Genomic DNA, 24,141 nt, shown 5'->3' with positions numbered 1-24,141 from the left:
TGCAGCTGGTGTCCACATATCAGATGATGACTTGTCCAAAAACAGCTGCTCATATTGAACTCTTCCTAATACTCTCATAATTTGTCTATCCAAAATGTAATACTTTCTCCACAAAGTCCATATTTAACCTGCGCTTAAAACTGAAGGGCAGGACTCTAGGATTGTGATCTCAGGATTGCTACCTGTGCCCTATGCTAGTAAGGCCAGAAATAGGAAATTTGTACAGTTTAACACATGGCTGAGAGATTGGTGTAGGAGAGAGGACACAAGATTTCTGGATCATTGGGCTCTCTTTCCAGGAAAGGTGGGCCCTGTGCAGAAGAGAGATTGCATCTGAACTGGAAGGGGACTAATATCCTAGCGACAAGGTTTGCTAATGCAGCACAGGGTGGGGAGGGGGTTTAACTAGAGCTGCAGGGGATGGGAATCAAAGTGCCAGAGTAGATATTGGAGGGGATGTGGAGACGGAAGTTGTTTAGACCTCAAAGTCTAAAATCAAAAGGTTAATCATGGTGCAACTAATGTCCTATGCTGCATATACTTCAATGCAAGAAGTATCGTAGTAAAGGCAGATGAGCTCAGGGATTGGATCAAAACCTAGAATTAAGATGTTGTAGCCATTAGTGAGACTTGGTAGCAGGAGGGACAGGACTGGCAGCTCAATACTCAGGGGTTCTGTTTTAGATGCGACAGAGCAGAGGGATTTAAAGGAGGAAGGGTGGTGTTACTTGTCAGGGAAAAATGTCACAGCAGTGCTCAGTCATTATGGGTAGAACTGCGGAATAAGAAAGGTATTACCACATTGATGAGGCTATATTACAGTTTAGCTAACAATCCATGGGATTTAGAGGAACAAATTTGCACAGAGATCACAGACTGTTGCAAGAAACACAAGGTTGTTATAGGAGATTTTAAACTTTCCACATATTGACTGGGACTCCCATACCTTAAAGGGAGTAGATGGTATACAGTTTGTCAAATGTGTTCAGGAAAGTTTTTTTTTAAATCCGTACATAAAAGTCCCAATGAGGGAGTATGTGATACTTGATCTGCTATTAGGAAATGAGACAGGGCATTGGTGTAGGGGAACACTTTGTATTTAGTGAAAGGCTCTGAAAAAAAAAGGAAATTATGGGCCAGTGAGCCTGACATCAGTAGTGGGAAAGTTATTTGATGGTGTTATAAGAAACTGGTACATGGCTTCTTGCCTAGTAGCTTGTTTCTAACCAGTCTTAGAGTTTTTAAAAGAGGAAGTTACCAGGAAAGTTGAAGATATGTCAGTTGATGTTGTTTACATGGACTTTAGCAAGGTATTTGACAAGATCCCGCAAGAGAGGTTGGTCAAGAAGGTTCAGTTGCTTGGCATTCAAGAGGAGGTAGGAAATTGGATTAGGCATTGGTTTGTGGGAAAAGACAGAGGGTGGTGCTAGATGGTTGCCTCTCTCACTGGAGTGCCACAGGGATTGGTGCTGGATCCATTGTCGTTAGTCATCTATATATACAATCTGGATGATAGTATGGTTAACAGGATCAACAAATTTGTGGATGACACCAAGATTGGGGGTGTAGTGGACAATAAGAAAGACTATCATGGCTTGCTGTGAGATCTGAATCAACTGGAAAAATGGGCTGAAAACTGACAGATGGAATTTAATGCAGACAAGTACAAGGTGTTGCAGTTCAGTAGGAAAACCAGGATCGGTCTTATAAAGTGAACAGTAGGGCAGTGAAGAGCATGACAGAACAAAAGTGATCTGGGCATACAGGTCCATAATTCCTTGAAAGCGGTATCTCAGGTAGATAGGGAGGTAAAGAGAGCTTTTGGCACATTAGCCTTCATAAATCACTTAGTAGAGGAGATGGGATGGTATGTTGTACAAGGCATTGGAGTCTTGTACAACTAATTTGGAGTATTCTGTGCAGTTTTGGTCACCAACTTACAGAAAGATATAACCAAGTTTGAAAGTGTATAGAGAAAATTTACAAGGATGTCACTGGGATTGAAGGACCCAAGTTACAAGGAAAGATTGACTAGGTTAGGACTTTATTCCTTGGAACATAGAAAATGGAGAGCAGACTTGATAGAAGTATACAAAATTATAGGGATATACAGTAGATAGGGTAAATGCAAGCAGGATTGTTCCATGGAGGATGGGTGGGACTATAACTAGAGGTCATGGGTTAAGGATAAAAGGTGAAAAGTTTAAAGGGGACATAAGGGGAATCTTCGTCACTCGGAGTCACACGAGCGTGGAACAAGCTGCCAGCACAAGTGGTACATGTGAGCTTGCTTTCAAAGTTTGAGAGGTTTAGATTGGTACATGGATGGTAGGGGTATAGAGGGCAATGGTCTCTGTTCAGGTTGATGGGAGTAGGCAAATTAAATGGTTTGGCATGGACTAGATGGGCCGAAGGGGCAGTTTCCTGTGCTGTACTTTTGTATGACTAAAGGAGTAGTGATCACTTTTCGCTCAATGCTCCCACCTCTTAAAGTCTAAAGCACAGCGTAACCACTCCTAGATTTGAACTATCCTCATCCTGTTTCAAGAAGTGCTCTTGGATGCCCCTCCTTAAGATACCTTATTTAGTGTAAACCCCTTGCACAATGTTGTCCTCGTCTATGTGAGGTCAGTTGAAGTTTCCCACTACTTTCACCAATATGCCTGCGTACTTATTGCACATTTGTAAACTGATTCAATTATTTTTTTTGCCTCCAGTCCTGGTGAAGGACCTCCGCTCAAAACCTCAACTGTACTCTTTTCTATAGATGCTACCTGGCCTGCTGAATTTCTCTAGGATTGTGCGTTGCTTGGATTTCCAGCATCTGTGGATTTCCTCTTATTTGTAATTCAATTGATTGTTGTCTTAATTTTTTTTAAAACGGCAAATAATCTTACACTTGACTTTGTCTTCTGTACCCATTAGCCGACACTGAAGTGTTTGAATTGGTTGTTCTTTTATCAGATCCAAACTGGCACTTTGCCTATCGAGTGGCTTTCCCAGATGGAAAATTAACAAGTTTTTCCTCATAACACAGAGTGTAAAATTCTGGCAAAGCACAGCCTGCAATTTCAGAACACCCACTTCACACAGGATTCCAGGCTGCTGTGTATAGTCTGCGGGAGTCAAAGTTACCATTTGCTGACAACTGGTAACTTGGATTTGAGAACCAAATTCACTGAAGTTTCGCTTTCTTGGACTGCACAAGTACATTGCAAAGCATAAGCTTCAAAATCCTCTTCCATGTTGTTTCTGTCAAAAGTTATTACATTAAAACATCTAGAATTTGACAACTGTTGATGAGCACCACCCTTGAAAGAGGCAAGACATGCAGAGCCATAAAATAAGCTAGGGTCCAATCACTGTTGTGAGGTGACAGGTAACACATTCAAAAGGCATTTATACTGGTAGTCATGGATATACAAAAGGATAAAGTAAACTAAACTGCCCAGTACTATATGTTTAATGTGTTCATATCACTCACGCAGCCTTAAAACCATAATGAACATTGAACAGTATATAGCAAAGGAACAGACCGTCAGCCCATGATGTCAATACCAATCACAATACCAATTTGAACCTACCTACCTGGAAGTGATCCATAATCTCTCTATTCCCTGTTTGTCCATGTTCTTGTCTAAATGCCCATTAAACATTGCCATTTTATGTCCTTCCTCCACTTCCCCTAGTAACACATTCCAGGCTTTTCCTCATCTCACCTTGAAGTTATGCCATCTGGTACTTGGCATTTCCATCCCAAACATCTAGTGTGTCTCTCAGAATTGCACAAGCCTGTCCAGTATCCATTCAGCCTCCAATGCTCAATCCAATTTTGTCCAATCCTTCCTTGTAGTTTATCCTTTCTAGTACAGGCAGCATTCTGCAAATCTGTTCTGGATCTTCTGCAAAGCCTCCACATCTTTCCTGTAATGGTGCAACAAGACTGCCTTGAACATGTCCTAACCAAAGTTTTATCCAGCTGCAATGTGACATCCTAACATACCGAGCTCCCCAAACAATGAATGCAAACATGTAACACAACTTCTTACCACCGAAGGCAATTTGTTACTATTTCCAAGGAACTATGGACTTGGACCCCAAGATCCCTTTATATATCAATGTTCCTAAAATGGAGCAACAATTTGCTGTAAATATTCCCCTCATATTGGACCAAATTGCGAAGATTGGCCTTGGCAAGCACATTATCACATGCATTCTGGCTTAAATTGACAACATATGTGAATATTGTACATCTATAACAGATCAACTTTTTTTTTAAACTTATTGACAGACAGCTCTGAATAGCCCCTTCCTGCTGCACTGTCCAAACACAAGAAAATCTGCAGATGCTGGAAATCCTCTAATTTAATCTTAGCCTAATCACAAGACAACTGTACACTGACCAAATTAACTTAACTGGCAGGTCTTTGGACTGTGGCAGGAAACCAGGGCACCTGGAGGAAACCCATGTAGTCACAAGGAGATCATACAACCTCCTTTCAGGCAGCAGCAGGAATTGAGCACAGATCGCTGGTACTGTAGAGTGTTGTGCTAACCACTATATTACCAAGAGCTTGGGTGACAGTTACAAGCAATACCATAATTGGAAATGGTGGAGAACATTTAAAAAATATATAAAGCACACAATATTGCTCAGATTACCAAAAGCTTTGCGATAATTATTTCATGGTCCTGGTGATTCCTTCTTTAGACTGAGAATAAGTTGAAACCCCTGTCACTGCAGTTAAGAGCTGTCCCAAAAAGGCATTTTCCTGGTAGCAAATGAAATTTTGGAAATTGTGATACAGTTGAAATACATGATAATAGCTGTCATAAAGAGCTGTCATAACTTCCAATTGCATTCATTACAAACATCAGTCCTTCCCTTCACTGTTAGGGCATCTGCCTGAACTGTTGAATTATTTGAAATGTGAGGTTACTATTGCAATCTCCACCCAAATGTTGCAATTAGACCAACTGCTCAAGTATGAATTAAGCTCACCATCACAAATTCTATTTAAGCTCCAGCAGAAAGAAAATTACAATGTTCAAATAAAAATTGAAATATTAAATGCCACTGTCTTACATCTGCAAACAGAGCTTTGAATTGAATGCAGAGAACTGTAAAAGAGCAATTGTCGACCTAATGGTCACTGAATGATCATCCACTGAAAAGGATGGAGATTGATGTGCAAAGCGCCTTCTCCTGATTTCCCCAAAGAAAGCCAAGGACAGACCAGTGAAAACGCATTCGTGGCCTTGACCTGTACTCAGTTTTCAGCTCAACTCCCGGTGGAATTGCTAAATTCACCTTCTCTACCATTGTAAAAACAAGTTTCAAAAGGAAAATGAAAACACCATAAACTTACTCGTCTAGAAATTCAGCTCCCCAAGAATCATTTTGCAACACTTTGAAGGTTGACTTTGCCATTATTAGTGACCTGATGCAGTCTCTCCTTTGGGGTGATGTCACTCCCCACACAACAATCCCTTTAGACAACGAGAAATTTACAGAGCACAGCTCGAAGGAAACCTATTGTAAACCTTCCCAAACAAACATGGATTCCAAACCAATGCAAACCGGGTGGCTTTCACCCAGTGGTAAGCCCACCCCTGCATTTAAACATATCTGCCCCCACGTCCAATGACTACACCCAGCCACCACTGAACTCTAACATCCTGCACCAAGCTTTCCCAAAATTTTGCAGATCCTACCCCTGCAAGCAATAACCACGCTACGTATCTCACTTAGTCCTTGCCCCCTCTCAAACACTGCTGAGTTTCACTGTAGCCAACAGGCTTCCAAATCCAACCTCAAGAAAGGCGTCCAAAAGGTGCATTTTCAGCCCCTAGAATGCACAGATACCCCAAGGTCTGAAGCATCAGGAGCAACTGAAGTGGTTTCAGGAAATTGGCTAATGGACAAAACAGGTACTAATACCAAATTATCTATCCTGGCTCATTCAGTAAGCTTCAGACTTTCTAGACAATTATGTTGCACATTATCACATGAACTTTAAACGTGTTTATGTAATGCACTTGTGACAAGTTTAATGATGACTATTATATGTGGGGTTATACTTTAAATATAATAGTGGATTATGATCTACTCAGCACCCTTCAACCCCCATGCTCTGCCATTTTACACACACTCCATACCTCATACCTACCTTGACAGTCATTGTCATGCCATTTTCATATACCTTGCTGCTACCTAAAATAGCTTCTCTTGCTAGGAGTCCCTGTTACTTAATTATTTCCTCTCCGAGTTACCTTAGGTTCAGATACTCTTGCACCTATCATCACTGCATATGCATACAAATTATGTAGACAAGTTAATCATATGCACTGTGTACAAGATCACATTCAGCATTGTTTTGTATTTATTGTTCCTCTGATGCAATCATTTTGTTCTCCTTTACGTTCATGTACTGAAAAGTGACAAATACTCTTGAACTTTGAATTTTGATGACAAAAGGGAAAGCATGCATTAGTATCCTGTATTATGTATAGTTATTCTATTTTTCAAAACTGGATTTAACTCTCAGAATCACCTTTTACAGGAGCCAAGGTAAATGCTACACATCAAAAGTAGTCACTGATAAGCAAGATTTGGTAAGAGTCATCAGCCCGTACGCAAAAGTTTGAGGAAATTTGTCCTGCAGTGATTAAAGTTAATAAATTGTGCTGCTATTAAATGAATTATTTTAATTTAAATACTTCATTTGTCCCAAAATGCTTTTTAAAAGACATACGAGCAAAATTAGGCCACTCAGCCCATCAGGTCTGCTCTGCCATTCCATCACAGTCAATTTATTATCCCCCTCAACCTCATTCTCCTCCCTTCTCCCCATACCTTCAAATCCCCAATTTATCAAGAAACCATCAACCTCTGCCTTAAATATACCCAATGACATGAAATGACATGCAAAGCCAACTATGGCAATAAGATGCAGCACCCTCTTGCTAAAGAGATGCGTTTTTCTCCCCCATCTCTTTTCTGTGGACATACCTCGATTTGGAGGCAGTGTCCTCTGGTCTTAAACTCCACCACAAGAGACATCCTCTCCACATCCACTTTATCCAGACCTTCCAATATTCAATAGGTTACAATGTGATTTCCCCCTCATTCTTTTAAACTCCAGCGAGTACAGGCCCAGAACTATCAAACCCTTCTTATATTAACCCTTTCATTCCCGAGATCATTCTTGTGAACCTCCTCTGTACTCTCTCCAATGCCAGCACATCCTTTCTTAGGCAAGGGGCCCAAAACTGGTCACAATATTCCAAATGTGGTCTGACCAATGCCTGATAACGTTTAAGCATTACATCCATGCTTTTGCATTGTAGCCCTTGAAATGAATGCTAACATTACATTTGCCTTCCTTACCACCAATTCAACCTGCAAGTTAACTTTTAGGGAATCCTACACAAGGACTTCCAAGTCCCTTTATATATTTGATTAGAATTTTTTGCCCCATTAAGAAAATAGTCCACACCTTTATTTAATAGTCCACGACCATGCACTTCACAACACTGTATTCCATCTGCCACTTTCTTGCCTATTTTCCTAATCGGTCCAAGTTCTTCTGCAGCCTCCCTGCTTCCTCAACACTACTTGTCCCTCCATCTATCATTATATTATCTGCACACTTGGTCACAAAGCCATTAATTCCTTCATCCAAATCATTGACGTGCAATGCAAGAAGAAGCGGTCCCCACACTATGGCATGGCACCAGCCACAAGCAGCCAACCAGAAAATGCTCCCATTATTCCCACTCTTTGCCTGCTGCCAATCTTCTATCCATGATAACATCTTTCCTGTAATACTCGTTAAGCAGCCTCATGTGCATCACCTTTTGAAAATCCAAGTAAATAACATCCAGTGATGGTCGTGGGACAACATGGCAGCGCAGTCTAAAACTCAGTTGGACTCGCTGGGCAGCCAAAGATTCGTGTAGTTGTGGGAGCCAAACAAGAATTGCAGCCCACCCAGTATTGGAGCACAAGATTTACTATTGCACGAAATCACATTTCTGGAGAGAGTTATTTTGAAGGTTCTAAGTTCAGTTGTTAGAAAACTCCCACATTTAGTGATGCCATGGTGTGCACCACTTGCATTTTAAAATGGCTTGCATCATTTGTTAAGACAAGAGGAAGCAACCACTGCACGTTAATTAGAAGCTAATAAGTAGTTGCCTCAGATGTAAATATAGTTTAAGTGTTTTTTTTTAAATATCTTCAAAGCTGAAGTGATCTATTTATTTTTGCAGAATTTGTTTAATTCTATGAATAATGGAGGCATTTTCCCATTAATTATCTGGTATACAAACACCGTTCTCAACATGGATAAGCACCAACCAGCTAATGGATCTTCTACTTAACTGTTGTAAACATCACATTCTAAACTCTGAAAATTGCCTCGAATTGGAAAATATTTTTGTGATACTCAACATAATGAGTTCAGTTAAGAGTATCCTCCCAATAAAGTGCACACTAATAATAACTTATCAGTTGAACACTTGACAGGAGCAGACAATACCACAAGGTGCATATATTGCACTTCGATTTGTGCATCAAGGTGAATTTGATTCAGCTCAGGTGTAACTAATCTTACGTAAACACCACTGAAACACGAACTCCAGATTCACTGCTGAGCAGATCTGTGTGGCTGGAATGACATTATCTCCAAATTCCATACTATGCAAACAGACTTCAACAACATTCAAAACAAAACTGCTGTACACTGGGGAGCAGCAGGCCACTGATACTGTGTGATACTTCTTTGTCTTAATACTGCGTCCTTCAACTTGGGAGCCACCAGGACAGACAATTCAATATGCAGACAAACGGAGTTTTAATTTGCAAAATAGGAAAGAAATATCCCTGGCACTTTTCCCCCCATCTGGCCAAAATCACATTTTGTTGAGACACACAGACACAGAGAAGGGACAAAAGATCACTTTTCCAACCCCTCTCCCTATTCTGGAAGGCACAAAAGGAGGAAGAAATTTTTCCATGGAAGATCTAAAATTGCAGAAAATAATGGAATGCTTGCAAAAATCAAAACAGGCCATTAATTTTCCATCTACTCCAATCTTATTTACTACTTTCTATAATATTTATTTTAGTGAGAATGAAATTGGAACTTATAGATTCTGCTACAAAGATGGCTCCTCACTGCATCCTTGCCCCTCGATATAGCATCTCTCCCTTCCAATCCCCTCCCCCCAAAAGCATCTTCATCGGTTTGATTTAATCAGCCACTGTAAGTAGTCTATGACCACTTGCTCAACAGCTTACCCACAAATGTCTCATCTCAGTGGGATATGAAAAATTTTTTCGTTCTGAAGATCAAGTTACATTTCATCTCAGGAGGAGAGTTTAATATCTGTGCTACAAGATAATTGCATTGTTATTTCAAGCAAAGATATTTCAGATGAGATTTAAGAGCTCTGTCGAAGATAACAATTCCTTACACAAAGATGAATGAGCTGTGAACCCATCAGGCTCGGTATGAGCTCCTTGTACTTACAAATGAGAACACTTCCTTACTGGCTGGAACATACATCATTCATCCAATTTAAATTAAGTTTTCCAAGATTATGTCATTTAAAAAACACGAAAGAATGAACAAAGTTAAAGTAAAATTTTATATCAGGTATATATCACTAGATACAACCCCTGACATACATTTCACTCTGGATATGAAAGTTACATGGCTGATATGAGATTTGACCCACATTTGGTAATAAATTTGCTTCAGCGCATCTATGCTAACCATCAAATACTTATCTTTGTGAATCACATTTACTAGCATTTGGTCAGTAACTTTTCATGCTTGGGACTTCAACTGCTTGTCTAGATACTTAGAGGAAATATTGTGGGAGCACATCTTAAGGCAGTGTGATCTGGATGTCAAAGGTACATTTAACGTCAGAGAAATGTATACAACGTACATCCTGAAATTTTTTTTCTTCACAAACATCCACAATAATAGGAATGTTCCAAAGAATGAATGACAGTTAAATGTTAGAACCCCAAAGCCCCCCCACCCATGCACAAGCAGCAGCAAAGCAATGATTCCCTCCTCCCCAGCCAGCAAAAACATCAGCACCCCCACTAAGGACTCAAACAGGCAGCAAAGCATCAATAAAGACACAAACTTTCAGTACCCCAATAATTCACTCACCCAGTAATTCAACATACCACAGACTCTCTCCCTAATTGATGTGTTTGCAAATACTTTAAAAAAAATCTCCTTTGAACATTTTTGCCCCAAATCGATGCCCTCCAGTGTTGGATACTTCTGCAATGGGGAGATGGATTTTCCAAGTATCAAGTTATAATTTTATACAACTTTTATCAGGATTGCCCCCAACCCCTCATCTTCTCCAAGCTCAACTAGCTAGTATCTCCTCACGACTGAAATGCTCCGCCCCAAACAATATCCTGGTGAACCTCCTCCGCACTCTCTCCCGAACAATATCACCTTTCCTATGAAGTGGCAGCCTCAACAACATACTTTATTCTAGCTGTGGACCCAACATAACTATAGCCAAGGATCATAAAGTCATCCGGTTATTTTTTTCCTTTCCACTTCACTAAAGGCATGTTTGAGTGAACACCCATTATTTGCCAACTGAACTACTGCCATTAAAGCTTGCACAGGATCAGAAGGAACACTTGAAATGTAAAAGGCAGAGCTGGCCATCAAATCAGACCAGAATAGAATCCAAAGACAGGAAGGGGATAAGCACTTATTTTATGACTCTGAGAGGTGGTTTATTAAAGGTGAAGCCACAGCATCAGCATACACATTATGGTGCTACACAATCACATCCTCAGTTCTAATCAACAATCTTCAAAACCTGGGACTCTGTACCTCCCTCTGCAACTGGATCCTTGACCAGGAGTCACCAGGAGACCACAGTGTGTGGATTAGAAAAAGACATCTTCTCCTCACTGCCTGTCAATATGTTGCACCTAAAGGATGCGTGCTTAGCCCACTGCTCTAGTCTCTCTACACCCATGACTGTGTGGCTAGGCATGCCTCAAACGCCATTTATAAATTTGCCGAATACAGAACTATTGTTGGCAGAATTTCAGAGGGTGACAAGTGAGATAGATCAGCTGCTCAAGTAGAGTCACAGCAAAAGCTTCAGCAAGACCAAGGGCTTCAGGAAGGGGACGCTGAGGGAACACACACTAGTCACCATCGAGGGATCAAAAGTGGAAAGGGTGAGCAGCTTCAAATTCCTGAAGAGACACATTGTTTCAGGAACAGCTTTTTGCCCTCCATTAGACTACTGAATGGTCAAGGAACCCATGAACACTACCTCAGATTTCCCCTTCCCCTCATTATGCACTACTTAATATACTGTACATACACTTACTGTAATTTATATATTACAATATACTGCCGCAAAATACAAATTTCACAACATACACCAGTGATATATTAAACCTGATTCTAGAGTCAATCTCCAAAACCACTAATCACCACTCTAGTTTAGGAACACCATGACTATTTTAATGACTTTGGACTAAAAATAGGCTCCCCCCACCCCCCCATACAGTCATACAAATTATCTTTAATTTGCATTATTCCTTGAATGCTGCTTTTGTGATGCTCTGCCTGTGAAGCTGCTGTGAGTAAGGTTTTCACTGCACCTGTACACACATATACATGTGCATTTGACAGTAATTTTGACTTTGACCCAGTCCCTTTGTGTCAGCAAGCGAAAGAATGCGACTTCTGTGAATGGACTCAGGAAAGAAATGTCGACAAATAAGACCTTTGTGCGTAATGGCACCATATGAATTAATGGTCCAATTGATCCCATTGCTCCAGGATTGGGAGAGAAACCAGCAGAGTTATTCAAAAAATTTCAGTTGTGCACCTTTCAACAGAGGAAAGTATAAGCTGCTTAGTGGAGGATACAGCATAGTTACAGGCCCTTCCGGCCCAATGAGCCCATGCTGGCCAATTACAGCCATGTGACCAATGAACCTACTAAATCATAGATCTTTAGCATGTGGACAGAAACTGGAGCATCCAAAGGAAGCCCATGTGCTCACGGGAGAATGTACAAGCTCCTTTCGTACAGCGCAGGAATTGAACTATATTACAGCTAGCACTGCAAGGACATTTCACTAACTGTTGTGTTACCCTGCTACCCTGATTCTGATCAGATAGAATTCTCACTGTCAAAACACTACACCCTCAAATTTAAAAAAAAATGTTCGTGATAGGAGACAAAATTACACTTAATAAAATTGAGCACTGATGGATTGCTGCTTGAGATGAAAGCAAACAACTCACTTCTGACCTTTAGGTGAACTGAAACCATTGCATTTTGGCATCAAAACAGAACCAGATCAGCATGGAGTTCCACAGCTGGAGAAGGAAGTAGAATCTGTCCATTTGACAGCCATTCTGAGGCTGTTTCTGCTGACTGCTTGGAAGGCTTGCAGTAAATGATTAAATGTTAGTAAAGTAATCAGAGGGGATGTAGGTACGGAATGCAAACAGACTGTGGATGCAATCGGCATTAAGCAGGTGTTAACACATCCAAGCAGCAGACTGCTTTGCCAGTCTTGCTGACTGAATGCCAGTTGAACAAACAGCAATTCCACCTAGACAGCACAATTATAATATTACAACCTCAATTTGCAACTTTAATCTAAATCTTAAAAATGCACAATACGTCAACCAACATCAACCAACCATCACACTCTACTTATTTACATTAAGCAATCAGTGGGTAGTAAGCCAGACTTGGACAAATAATTTGGAATCAAGTTCCACTGCAACAGATGGTTGACTTAAATAATGTGAGATTAGCATTATTCACAGTGCCCAAACTATAACTAGCTTACCAATTCATTCAAGGATGAAAATCCTTTTATCTTTACCTAATGGGGTTTAAATATTGGAAATACTGAAGCCAATCACCAAATTTGACTTTTGTCCACCCACATCATCATTCTCTTAAACATTTGTTTCAGACTGAACCAGACACTTCAAAATCATGGTGATACACACTAACCAAAAATAAGCTCCTTGTTCACACTCTGGCCTCTGTTAGGGCAACAGATTTCCACCCATGCTGTTGTGAAAAAGTTTGATTTTATTTATAGCTAATCCCTCAGGATTAAGGAAGACTTGGTTGCACTCCAGTCCCATCCCCCCCCACCACTATGAATGACGAGGCCAATATTGGAATTACAGATTCATCCACAGATGGAGGAGGTTGTGTCTAATGGGGCAGGCAGGTGGTTAAATTAAGGGGCAGTGCTCCTGTTGTTCACACAGAGTGTCTGCAAATGCCACATGCATCACCTTCCATTTCCCCATTTGTACATTAATCATCTTTTTTAATTTTGAGTGATCATTGGCCAGAGTTGCCATGAGTAGAATGTTATTTTTCTTTGGAATGAGGCTTTGAGATCATGCTTTAATTGTTTCTTCTGAAAGCCCAATAATTCTTTCTCACAATAGATCTGAGAATAGTGACTCTATACTGGGAATTTGGTGTTAGACATTGCGGTCCAGGGCCACAGGGCCTTGGGTTTTTGCCAAATTCAGTTTGTTTTTTTAAACAACTGCTGACATTTCTGGAGATCAAAGAATTGTTTTTTGATCAAGATAAATTTCCAACTGATATTCTTGTTTAGCCTCTTGTTGTAAACAGGAGCCAATCTTGAGTTCTCAATGCAAATTGCAAGCGATAGTCTGAAGTTAAAGGACAACTTTACAAACCAACAGCATTGACAATATAGCACAGAATGCCAGCCAATAGCATGGATCTTACAGCTGGAGATGCAGTGTATGACAAAGGGGTATGTTAATCCCATGGTCTGGCAAACAGACTGGGTAGCACTTGCTTAAAGTTTTCTGGGAAAACAAATGTCAGGAAGATGTATCAATGATTCTCAGGTAGGCCTAATCATTAACAATTATACCAAGTGTCTGGAATCACCAAAAATGGAAATAAACTTATGCAGATGGTGTGGTTGGTATTACAATGCCAAGCTATAGTATACCAATGGGAATTCACTCCCATGGCAGGGACATGACCAACTCCTATGTTCTGCCATCCTTTGTTGGTCACCCAGAACTTAAGTGCAGATGGAATCCTCCAGCTGGAGAGCAGTACTTTTCCTTACGTCACTACATAAATAAAAGTAGTTTATCTCTATAAAAAGGTTTCACTGTGTATGTTATTATATTGTGAAATCATGTAACTGATGAATACAATTTTCTATAACTGAAATGCAAGGTTACCAATCCTTAAGCAAAATACACAGTAATGTGATTACAAGACTCATTTTCAGAAAACCTGAAAAGTTCATGCACTATGATCAAAAACAATGTGAATACCCATGAAAGAAATGAGCCATCTTCAGTTCAGTGAAAGACATTACCAACTGACCTGATGAACGAACAGAGGCAAAGATAGTGATCCAAACTTGCATGAAAGAAACAGCAAGAACTTTGTGATCAAGGAAATCTTAAAGATGGCTTAAGATTGACTGTAATATGTACATTATACTTCATTGCCAAGTGCTTATGGAAAAATTATCATTGTAATTACCCTTTGAAGTTTCAGAAACATACACCTGAGATAAAGGAAGTGAATACTCGACAGAGAAAAAACAAACTCCTACAAGGGGAAAAGTTCTTTAAGCATTTGATCAAGAATTCTACTGACACTGGTAATTTACTGGGACAGTTGGTGGAGTTATAGACTGTCCCCAAAAGGAGTCTTGGCTAGTGTCTGATCTCAAAACTGATTTCCATGTGGTTGCAAACAAACAGCACTGCCTATATAGCACAAGATGCAGATCCATAGCACAAGGCTTACTGTTCAAGAGGCAGGGTAAAACAGTGCAGTATGTTAATTAGGCTTGTACCAAACCAGACAATGCTAGCTAAGTTACTTGGTTCAATGAAGCTTACAGACCAGATTGATACAATCACTTAGCACATCAAATAGTTGATGTATTAATAGTTGGAAGGTTTGAATGCTCAAAAAGTCAGTTCCACAGCAATAATTGAGGGTGTTTGGGTTCTCTGTCTTAGAAGCTTTTAGACCACCTGTGTAAAAATGTATCTGAAAGATCATCATGTGTCTGAAGTCACCCAACTGGCAGAAAACAGTAAAAGTGTAGAAAGCAGTCAGGCTTCTAAGAAATGGTTAAGGAACATCAAGAAATTGGAAATAAGGGCGGAACTAGAATTCATTCCTCAGACAATTTGTTCGCTGCAACTCATTGGTAAATATTTATAGCTTATAAGAATTATACCTTGTTTTGGAACTCCTTTGTGTTTTAGAAATAATTTGTAATTTGGAAACATTTTATAAGATAGAAGACCCAAGTTTTAAATTTAAATGCATAGCACTAAAGACAAGTGAACTGTGGTGAAACTACTTCGCTAGTTGTTAGTACCTCCTCTTTGATCGGGGGGGGGGGGGGGGGGGGAGGGGGGCTCCCACCACTCAAGTAGTGAGTGTTGGCAGCTTCCAGTTATTCATCACTTTAATTCGCTATCCCACATTGCCTTGCATCTTTAACCCCCTGCACTGCTCAAGCATCTTTGGCATATTCCATCTCTAAAGACCTAGATGATTATCTTTTCTCCCTTCTCCACAGATTTTGTTTGTACATTTGTTTCAACCTTCTGCTTTAAAACTAGCAGTTACAGGAGTGCCATCATCTTGACAACCTTGATCTACATCCTGTGATTAGCATTCTCATTGTTCCCCCTTCACCTTCTTTGCAACTGAAACTCACTTTCTCACTGAGTTCTGATGAAGGGTCCTTGACATGGAGGCAGCTTAACCGCGAGTGTTTTCAACATCTCCCTTGTCATACATTTGAAAATATTATTAGCTCAGGATTGATTAAATCCAGTCCTCATTAGAGATTTGGTGCATATGTGGAACAAAGAACTAGATTCCAGAGGGGAATTTAGTGAGTGCCCTCTCATGGCAATATTTAACCAACTAAGGCATCAAGAAGCCTTGTAAAACTCAAGTTAGCTGTAAACAAGGAGAAAAAGCTCCACAGATTGACTTCTCTCCGGTATGAAAAGTTAGGCTGTTAACAATCAGCGATCAGTATCCCGAGTCAAAATAACATGAGAAGTTCTGGAAAGTGTCCAAGCACTTGCACCCATCCCCTCCATGCACAGCTCTGGTGTGGGAACGTTTTACAGTGATCACATGTTCAGTTCTGCTTGCTGCACATTACATAATGGAGCTGTTCATGCCACAATAAATGAACAACACCGGAATGTCCTCAGAAGTGGCATGCACCAGTCATTCATCCCAAGTTTCAAGACAACCATTACAGCCCCATGAGGAAGTCTCACTACAAAATCTTGACATCAAGTAGAGTCAGAGTGTCCTATCATTAACATTGAGGTTGCAATTAAACCAACCCCGGAAATATCAAATTACCGAGGTTGCTGGAAATTTTCAGGGTTTACATCACCACCAGTGCAAGTTTTTACATTGCAGAGAAACATTACAATTGGGCAGGTAAAAGTAGTTAAGGGGAATAACAATGCAAGGCATAAATGGCATTGAAGTGACAAGAAACACAAGGCAATTTTAGTGGTCATACAAATGGGAAGAGCGGAACTGTCACCCGAAAACTCTCTGAACTCCACTTTGTCCAGAAAGCTGAAAGGCATCCCATGGAATGTGGGAATAGATTGGATAATTAATGTAGCAGGAAACCAAATGGTCAGAGTTCACTTGTCGATCACTATTTTTTTTTTCTCCATTGCAGGGGAGGCAGGATTTCAAACAGCAAATGCAGTCCACTAAACTGAACCTAATGCAGGTCACTGCTTCACGTGAAAACTCAGTCAGGGCCTTGTTTTAGGAGGACAGGTGGAGAACAGGAGCTTGCAAAGTGAGCACTCTGGGAAAGGGCAAGGGGAGACAGTGGAGTGATCTCTGAAATGCTAGTCAAGGATATCGAAATAAAATAATCATGCAAGATACATTGTTTGTGGAATTGTGTCATAACTGAGGATCTTTGAATGTAGATACAGCAGGATGGAAATGAAGATAAGGGGAACTGACTTGTGGTTCTCTGGGGAGACAGTGTAGTCACAGTGCACACTATTGTCAACTATGGACAAGGGGATCCATCAGTTAAGTGAAAAAGGCAACATGTCAGAACAGCAGCAGTTCATGACTAGAAATGCAGCAGTACAAACAAGTGGCTTACCATCAGCATCTTTAAGGCGATAAGAAGACATTAAATGCTAAACTCAAGAGTTTCTGCCGATACTGGACATCAAGTGGAACACATTAATATGCCAGGGGAATTCAGCAGGTCAGAGAAAAATCAATGGAAAGGAATAAAGATTTAATGTTTTGGGCCGAGACCCCTCATCAAGACTGGAAAGGAAATGGAAATAAGGCAGAGAAGAAGATGGGGGCAGGGCAAGACTACAACACATGGTGTAGACTGAAAGTATTGTGCATTCTCTGTGTGTGATTTTATGGGAAAGGCAGAATAAATCTAATCCAACTAATTATTTCTTATTATTGGCCAAGTGATGGAAGGTTTCAGAGACAGGTTATCAAAAAACATTTACTACTGCTCATTCTGTGTTGCACAGATAATTCAATTCCTGCAATGAACCAAAATGTGACTGCCTTTTTGAAAAGAATGTGACTAAACCTGCCAAAAACATCCGGAAGGAAACTTTCTATTGACTAGCAGTAAGTACACTCTGCACTAAGGACGATGACGATTTGAGCAAAGAGGCAAGACATTGTAGACCAAGCACATTATGGCAAAGTTCCTTCGGGCAAAACACGGGATTCAGTCAACTTCAACTATTCAATGAATTTCCTTTCAACATACTATCAAAATATTGCACATAATTTCAATGTCCAAATCCACTCAGGAATTCTCAGCTCATGAAAGCAATATCCTCACAAATCCATAGCTATAGAATTATTGTTATGTTAAAATTATAGCTAAGCTAGGATGATTCTCTTTGGGGAAAAAACAATACATTTAACCGAGATATGAAGCCTAAACTGGTCAAATACAAATAGCCCTTTTCCTTGGCAGAGAAGATCAAAACTGGTGATCTAAATTAGTTAGAAATATAGACCACAAAATAATTTTTTTTTTACACAAATATTCACCCCCTTTAATATGACACACCAGATCATCACTGGTGCATCCAGCTGGCTTTAGCTGTCACATAACTAGTTAAATGGAGATCTGTTTTTGGAGTCCTGTGTGCAGTCAATGTGTTTCAATTGATTGCCATAAAAATACACCTGGATCTGAATAGTCCAACTGCTGGTGAGTCAATATCCTGGCAAAAACTACACCATGGAGACAAAAGTACACGCTAAGCAACTCCACAAAAAAATTATTGAAAACCACAATTCAGGATATGAATACAAGGAAATTTCCAAATTACTAAGTATCCGTTGGAGTACAGTTAAGTCAATCATCAAGAAATGGAAAGAGTAAGGCACAGCTGTAAATCTGTTCAGGTGTCCTCAAAAACCGAGTGACTGTGCAAGGAGTGGACTAGTGAGAGAGGCCACCAAGATACAGGTGTATTCTTATGGCAATCAATTGAAACATCTTAACTGCCCACAGGTCTCCAAAAAAACAGATTTCCATTTAACTAGCTCAGTGACTTCTAAAACTCTGGTGGAGTTACAATCTTCAGTCACTGAGATGGAAGAGAATGTGCATACAACTGTTGCCTGGGTGCTTCGAGAGTTGCAGCTTTATGAAGAGTGGCAAAAAGAAAGCCACTGTTGGAAAAAAAATTCATGAAATCTTGGCTAGTGTTTGCCAGAAGCCTTGTGGGAGACTTTGAAGTCAGCTGGAAGAAGGTTCTATGGTCTGATGAAACGAAAATTGAATGTTTTTGGCCATCAGACCAAATGCCATGTTTGGCATAAGCCAAACAAAAATCGCACATCATCAACGACACATTATCCCTACTGTAAAGCTTGGTGGTGGCTGCATCTTGCTGTGGGGATGATTCACTGCAGCAGGCCCCAGGCTTGTGAAGGTAGAGGGCAAAATTAATGCAGCAAAATACAGGGAAATCCTGGGGGAAATACTGATGCAGTCTGCAAGAGAACTGTGACTTGGGAGATGATCCGTTTTCCTGCAAGATAACAACCCCAAGCATAAAGCCAAAGCTACACAGGAATGACTAATGTCCTGGAGTGGCCAAGTCAGAGTCCATACCTCAATCTGACTGAGAATTTGTGACTGGATTTGAAAAGGGCTGTTCACTCATAATCCCCATGCAATCTAACAGAGTTTAAACAGTTTTATAAAGAAGAATGGGGAAAATTTCAGTGCCCAGATGTGCAAAGCCGATAGAGACCTATCCACACAGACTCAAGGCTGTAATTGCTGCCAGAGGTGCATCTACCAAGTATTGACTTGAAGGGGGTGAATATTAATGCAATAATTAATTTGTCTTTTATATTTGTAATTAATTTAAATCACTTTGTACAGATCTTTTTCACTTTGACGTGAAAGGGTATTTTTCTGTTGATCAGTGTCAAAAAGCCAATTTAAAATCCACTGTGACTCAAATGTTGTAAAACAAAATAGGAAAATGTCCAAGTGGGTGAATACTTTTTTTTTCAGGCATTGCCTCCACAGCAACCTGTGGCAATGAATTCCATAGATTCAACACTCTGACTAAAGAGATTCCTCCTTATCTCCATAGAGGACAACCCTCTATTCTGATGCTGTGTCCTCTGGTCCTAGACCTGCGCATCATAGGAAACAGCCTCTGCACATCCACTCTATCGAAGTCTTTCAACATTCGATAGGTTTCAATTAGGTCACCCCTCATTTTTCTGAATTCTAGTGACTACAGGCCGAGAGCTATCAAATGCTTTTCATATGACAAGCCATTACATCCTGGAATCAAATTAGTGCTGGTCAACTAGAAGTTGTCTCTCTCCTTTGAATAAATTTTAAAATGCAAACAGCTGAAGAAAGTATCTGCTCTTAGTGGAGAGGTATAAAGTCAATACACCTGACTTGCAATGGTTCCTTCTGTGAAGACAGCTGGGAATCACGCAGGCAAATCTCGCTGAGCAAATATCTCAGTGGCAATAAACTGGTGCAGATAGACGCAGAACTGGCACGTTTGAGTAACCAAAGATACACAATTACACTTCATTTACAGTTTTCATAAATTGAGCTGAATATTAGTCACAAGTATATGAATTGCATCCAATGCATACATAACCCCCACCCCCCCACAATAGATACCCAAGTACAAAGCTGTTCATTTACTTTAAAGTTATCCTAAACTTAAACTTACTAAAATAGGCTGATGCAACATATTAATAAGAATCTGGTCATTGCAATCAGTAAATGGGTACAATATTAATATAACCATACTAGTGAGAAAATTAATAGAAGCAGTTACTCAGTGATAGAGTTCCCTCTCCAACAAAATAACGTCACCAGGGCTCTGCTTACTTAATTTTGGCAGGCCTGCAGTTACAGGTCTCATATCAGCTAAATAAATACACTGTACATTAACTGATATGGTGCTTCAATTCTTATAAAGCTTTGTTGCAACAAGCATATAGCAACAGATAAAAAGCATTCAAATGACATTGATATTAAGAGGGTAAACTTGTCATTTCGACATCAAAACTTCACCAAAAGAAAAATAGACGGATATCATCATGACAACTGTGTGTGGGCTAAAATTACAGCTTCACTTAACCAGACTGTATTTTCCAGACATCATTCAGTGTCATGTCAAATGTGACTGTGAGCACATCGCGTCTCATTAATTCAGGTCATTTACAGGAGGGCAAATTGGTGAATAGTGGGAGCCCTTCATCACAAATTTAATAGACGACAACAAACACCACATCTGGAGCTGCTTTATGGAGAAGTGACACTGCTCAACAAGGAACAGAGGATTAAAAGTGATATGACAGGCAGCCTTTCTCCACCTCTTCACTTTGATGTTAATGAGTTTAAAATATTGCTGCATTTAAAGATAATCCTTGGAGTGGAGTTTTCTTTTTGAAAGTGGTGTTAACATGGAGTGCAGAAGTTACACTGAAAACAACTGAGAGCAAATATGTTACTATGGATTGAGTGTTTTTTAAAGAAAATAACAACTTGAATAGAAACTAAATACCATGATAATTTGGGGGGGTGGGGTGCAATATTTTCCGAGCTACAATAAGGAACAATTTCATGCAAACAGAATTAGTGCACACCAGATTGTAACATCCAAAAATGTTGTAGGACACACTTAGCTGTCAATTTCACAGAATGCCAATTACAATAATGCAGGGCAAAGAAGAATGGAAGAATTTAACTATTTAGATTGTTCTTTCAAGTACTGGCATTGGATCAAATGATCCCCTTTCATACTCCAAAGCTCAGTGGAAGGCTTGGTGGCACTCTGGTTTGCACTCACAAGGGTTTTCTTAGTCCTGTGGATCTGCCTGGTTTAACTGGTTCGCAGCAATGCAATACAATGAGTAGCTACCCAAACGCTGGCCCGTTGGATCGAGATAAACTGGGAAAGTGAGCAAACAGAAGCAATGGCATATGGAATCTAATGCACAGAAGTGTGAAGAGCTTCACTTTAGGAAGTTAAATCAAGCCAAGACATACATGATGTATGGCAGAGCCCTGGGAAGTGTTGTTGAAGAAAATGACCTGGGAATACAAGCACAGATCCGGGAAAGCAGCAACACGGATAGACAGGGCGATGAAGGCAGCAGATGGCGAGCTTGCCTTCATCCGTCAGGACACTGAGTACAGGAGTGGGATGTCAGGTTATAGCTGTTTGGGGGGGGGGGTGCCATGATAGTGTAGCCGTTAACATGATGCTGTTACAGCTCGGGGCTTCGGAGATCAGAGTTCAATTCCAGCGCCAACTGTAAAGAGCTTTATGTTCTCCCTGTGACTGCTTTGTTTTCCTCCAGGTGCTCCAGTTTCCTACCACAGTCCAAAGACGTACCAGTTAGCATGTTAATTGGTATGTTCGCCCTGTGATCAGCCTAGCATTAAATAGGTGGGCTGCTGGGCAGCACAGCACATTGGGACAATTTTAAAGGGATATCAGGCAAATAGGACTAGTTCAGGAAGGCATTTGAATCAGCATGGTTGAGTTGGAGCAAAGGGCCTGTTCTCTTGCTATACAACTGTTTCTGTGAGGCAGCGTTATCACTACAGGGATGAAAACAAATAAAGTTATACCAAACCATGAAATAGCCTCAAGAATAGTGTTAAATTCCTCATACTATACTTTAAACATAAAGGGCCATAGAGATGTACAAAAGAGTTACTATTGTAAAACAAAACTATATATGCTACAAGTCTGAATGAAAATAGAAAGTACCATAAATATCAGGCTAGTCAAACAGCACCAGGTAGGAGGGCAAAATAGGGTTAATGCTAATAAAACAAGATTTTGTTTTCAGAATAGAATTACTACTTTGATACCGAGGAAGCAGGACTTGAGTTACGCGAAGTGGTTGGACAGGAGGTTTCTGTCTTTCCAAGAGATAGATCTCATTAGTATATTTGATAAAGCTATAAGGGATTTTCAATAGAACAAATCATGTTTCCAGGAGGAGTGTCCGCAGAGACAGGACAGGCTGAAGACAATTGGTAAGTGAACCAGAGGCAAAGAGAGGAAAAATTATAGGGCAACTTAAGATAAACCAAAGTGTACTGCCTGACAAGATTTAGAAAGGATTTCAGAAGCAGATTCAATTGTACTTCCAAAACGAAGAGGAACTGATAAATATTTCAGAGGATTAATAATACAAGACTGAAAAGGAAAGATTGCACGGTTAGTTGAATAGCTTTTCTAAACAGCTGTCAGGGACAGGATGCAGAGCTTCTCTCTATGCTGTGCCATGCTATAGTTCTCAGTTGACAAGAAACAGTTGGAAAGTGATGTTTATCACAAGATCTCAAAAGCAGGAAAGTCCTGTCAACCGAAGCCACGTTCTGCTGAAACCTCATTCAGCAAGTGACTGAGAAAGAAATAGAGCTCACGTTTGGAGTCAATGACCTTTACCCCGAATAGATCACTGATAAGCCTTGTTTCTCTTGTCAATGACTAGTTCCGATGATACTGCTAACCTGAAACATTAACCCGGTTTCTCTCCACAGCCTGCCACTTCACACGTCCTTTCCAGTATTTGTTCAGCTTCGGTCTTTGATTAGATTAACCCTGCAGAAATCCTACAGCACAGGGGACAGTAAGTACTCAGACTACAAGAGCAGCCAACTTTATTTTTGAAATTTTAATTGTTCCATTGTTGATGCCTGCAAGTATTTTGGAGACTTTGTATTGATCAGCTGCAGCACCTGTTACCCCGGATCCAACAGGAGGCAACTCGCTGGGCTGGAAGGGAGGGGGAGAGGGAGCCCGGCACACTCACCTTCTGCTGCCTCCTGGCCATGTCGGTGGGCTGCTTGGCATTGAAAGGGTACGCGATGCATCTCAGCAGAAAAACATAGAGCTGCAGCGCCTTCCTCTTCTTGGCGTCTTCCTCCTTCTCCCGCTGGAGCCTCTCCTGCTCCTCCTTCTCTTTCTCGCTGGCCAGCGACGGGCTGGGACTGACCGAGCGGGCGCTGCCGGAGCGGCCCGAGTCACTGCCCCGGCTCGGGGGCAGCGAGAGTCCGCTGGCATTGCTACTGCCACCGCCGCCGCCGCCTCCACCGCTCCCTCCGGCCAGCGACGGCTCCTTGGAGAGATCTCCTGCCACCAAGTCATCCGACTCCTCTTCGCTAGAGGACGGGTCCAACATCGCGCCCCCGACCCAGACCCTGAGGGAAAACTGTGACAGCTGTAGCAAAAGACCCAGGTGAGCCAAGCCCTAAAGGGCACCTCACACCAGTCTGTCAGGGTACAGCACACTAACAATCAACACACACTGCCTTTCCCCTTCTATCCTCTTGCCTGTTTGCGCCTCCTTAATAAAGTGGAGCCCGAGATAGGGCGGAGTTGGTGCTCCGAGAGTCCCTTGCACAGACCTATCAGAGCTGGAGCTCCACCAGGAAGGAGCACAAACTCACAGGTAGCCAACCTGTAGCTTTAGTAAGCACGCAAC

The 24,141-nt window shown here is 40.9% G+C and overlaps 1 protein-coding gene and 1 long non-coding RNA gene across 9 annotated transcripts in view; one reads left to right on the top strand and one right to left on the bottom strand.

Annotated features, from left to right (window-relative positions):
- The window catches only part of cadps2 (Ca++-dependent secretion activator 2), a 676,394-nt gene extending 652,390 nt beyond the window's left edge, over nucleotides 1-24,004 (bottom strand). For 7 of the 8 annotated variants that reach the window (XM_059977932.1, XM_059977934.1, XM_059977935.1 and 4 more), the window contains exon 1: nucleotides 23,470-24,003. In XM_059977932.1, coding sequence (XP_059833915.1) covers nucleotides 23,470-23,838 — 369 coding nt within the window. In that variant the 5' untranslated portion in view covers nucleotides 23,839-24,003. Of the gene's footprint in view, nucleotides 1-23,469 lie in introns of all 8 variants that reach the window. The other variant, XM_059977930.1, reaches the window with a different exon arrangement.
- LOC132398458 (uncharacterized) overlaps nucleotides 23,762-24,141 on the top strand; it is a 49,264-nt gene continuing 48,884 nt past the window's right edge. The window contains exon 1 of the long non-coding RNA XR_009513661.1: nucleotides 23,762-23,895. This is a non-coding gene — a long non-coding RNA (uncharacterized LOC132398458). The remainder of the gene's footprint in view (nucleotides 23,896-24,141) is intronic.

This window comes from Hypanus sabinus, chromosome 8 (assembly GCF_030144855.1).
Source record: "Hypanus sabinus isolate sHypSab1 chromosome 8, sHypSab1.hap1, whole genome shotgun sequence".
NCBI classification, from domain to species: domain Eukaryota; kingdom Metazoa; phylum Chordata; class Chondrichthyes; order Myliobatiformes; family Dasyatidae; genus Hypanus; species Hypanus sabinus.
This window is presented reverse-complemented; position numbering and strand designations above follow the sequence as displayed.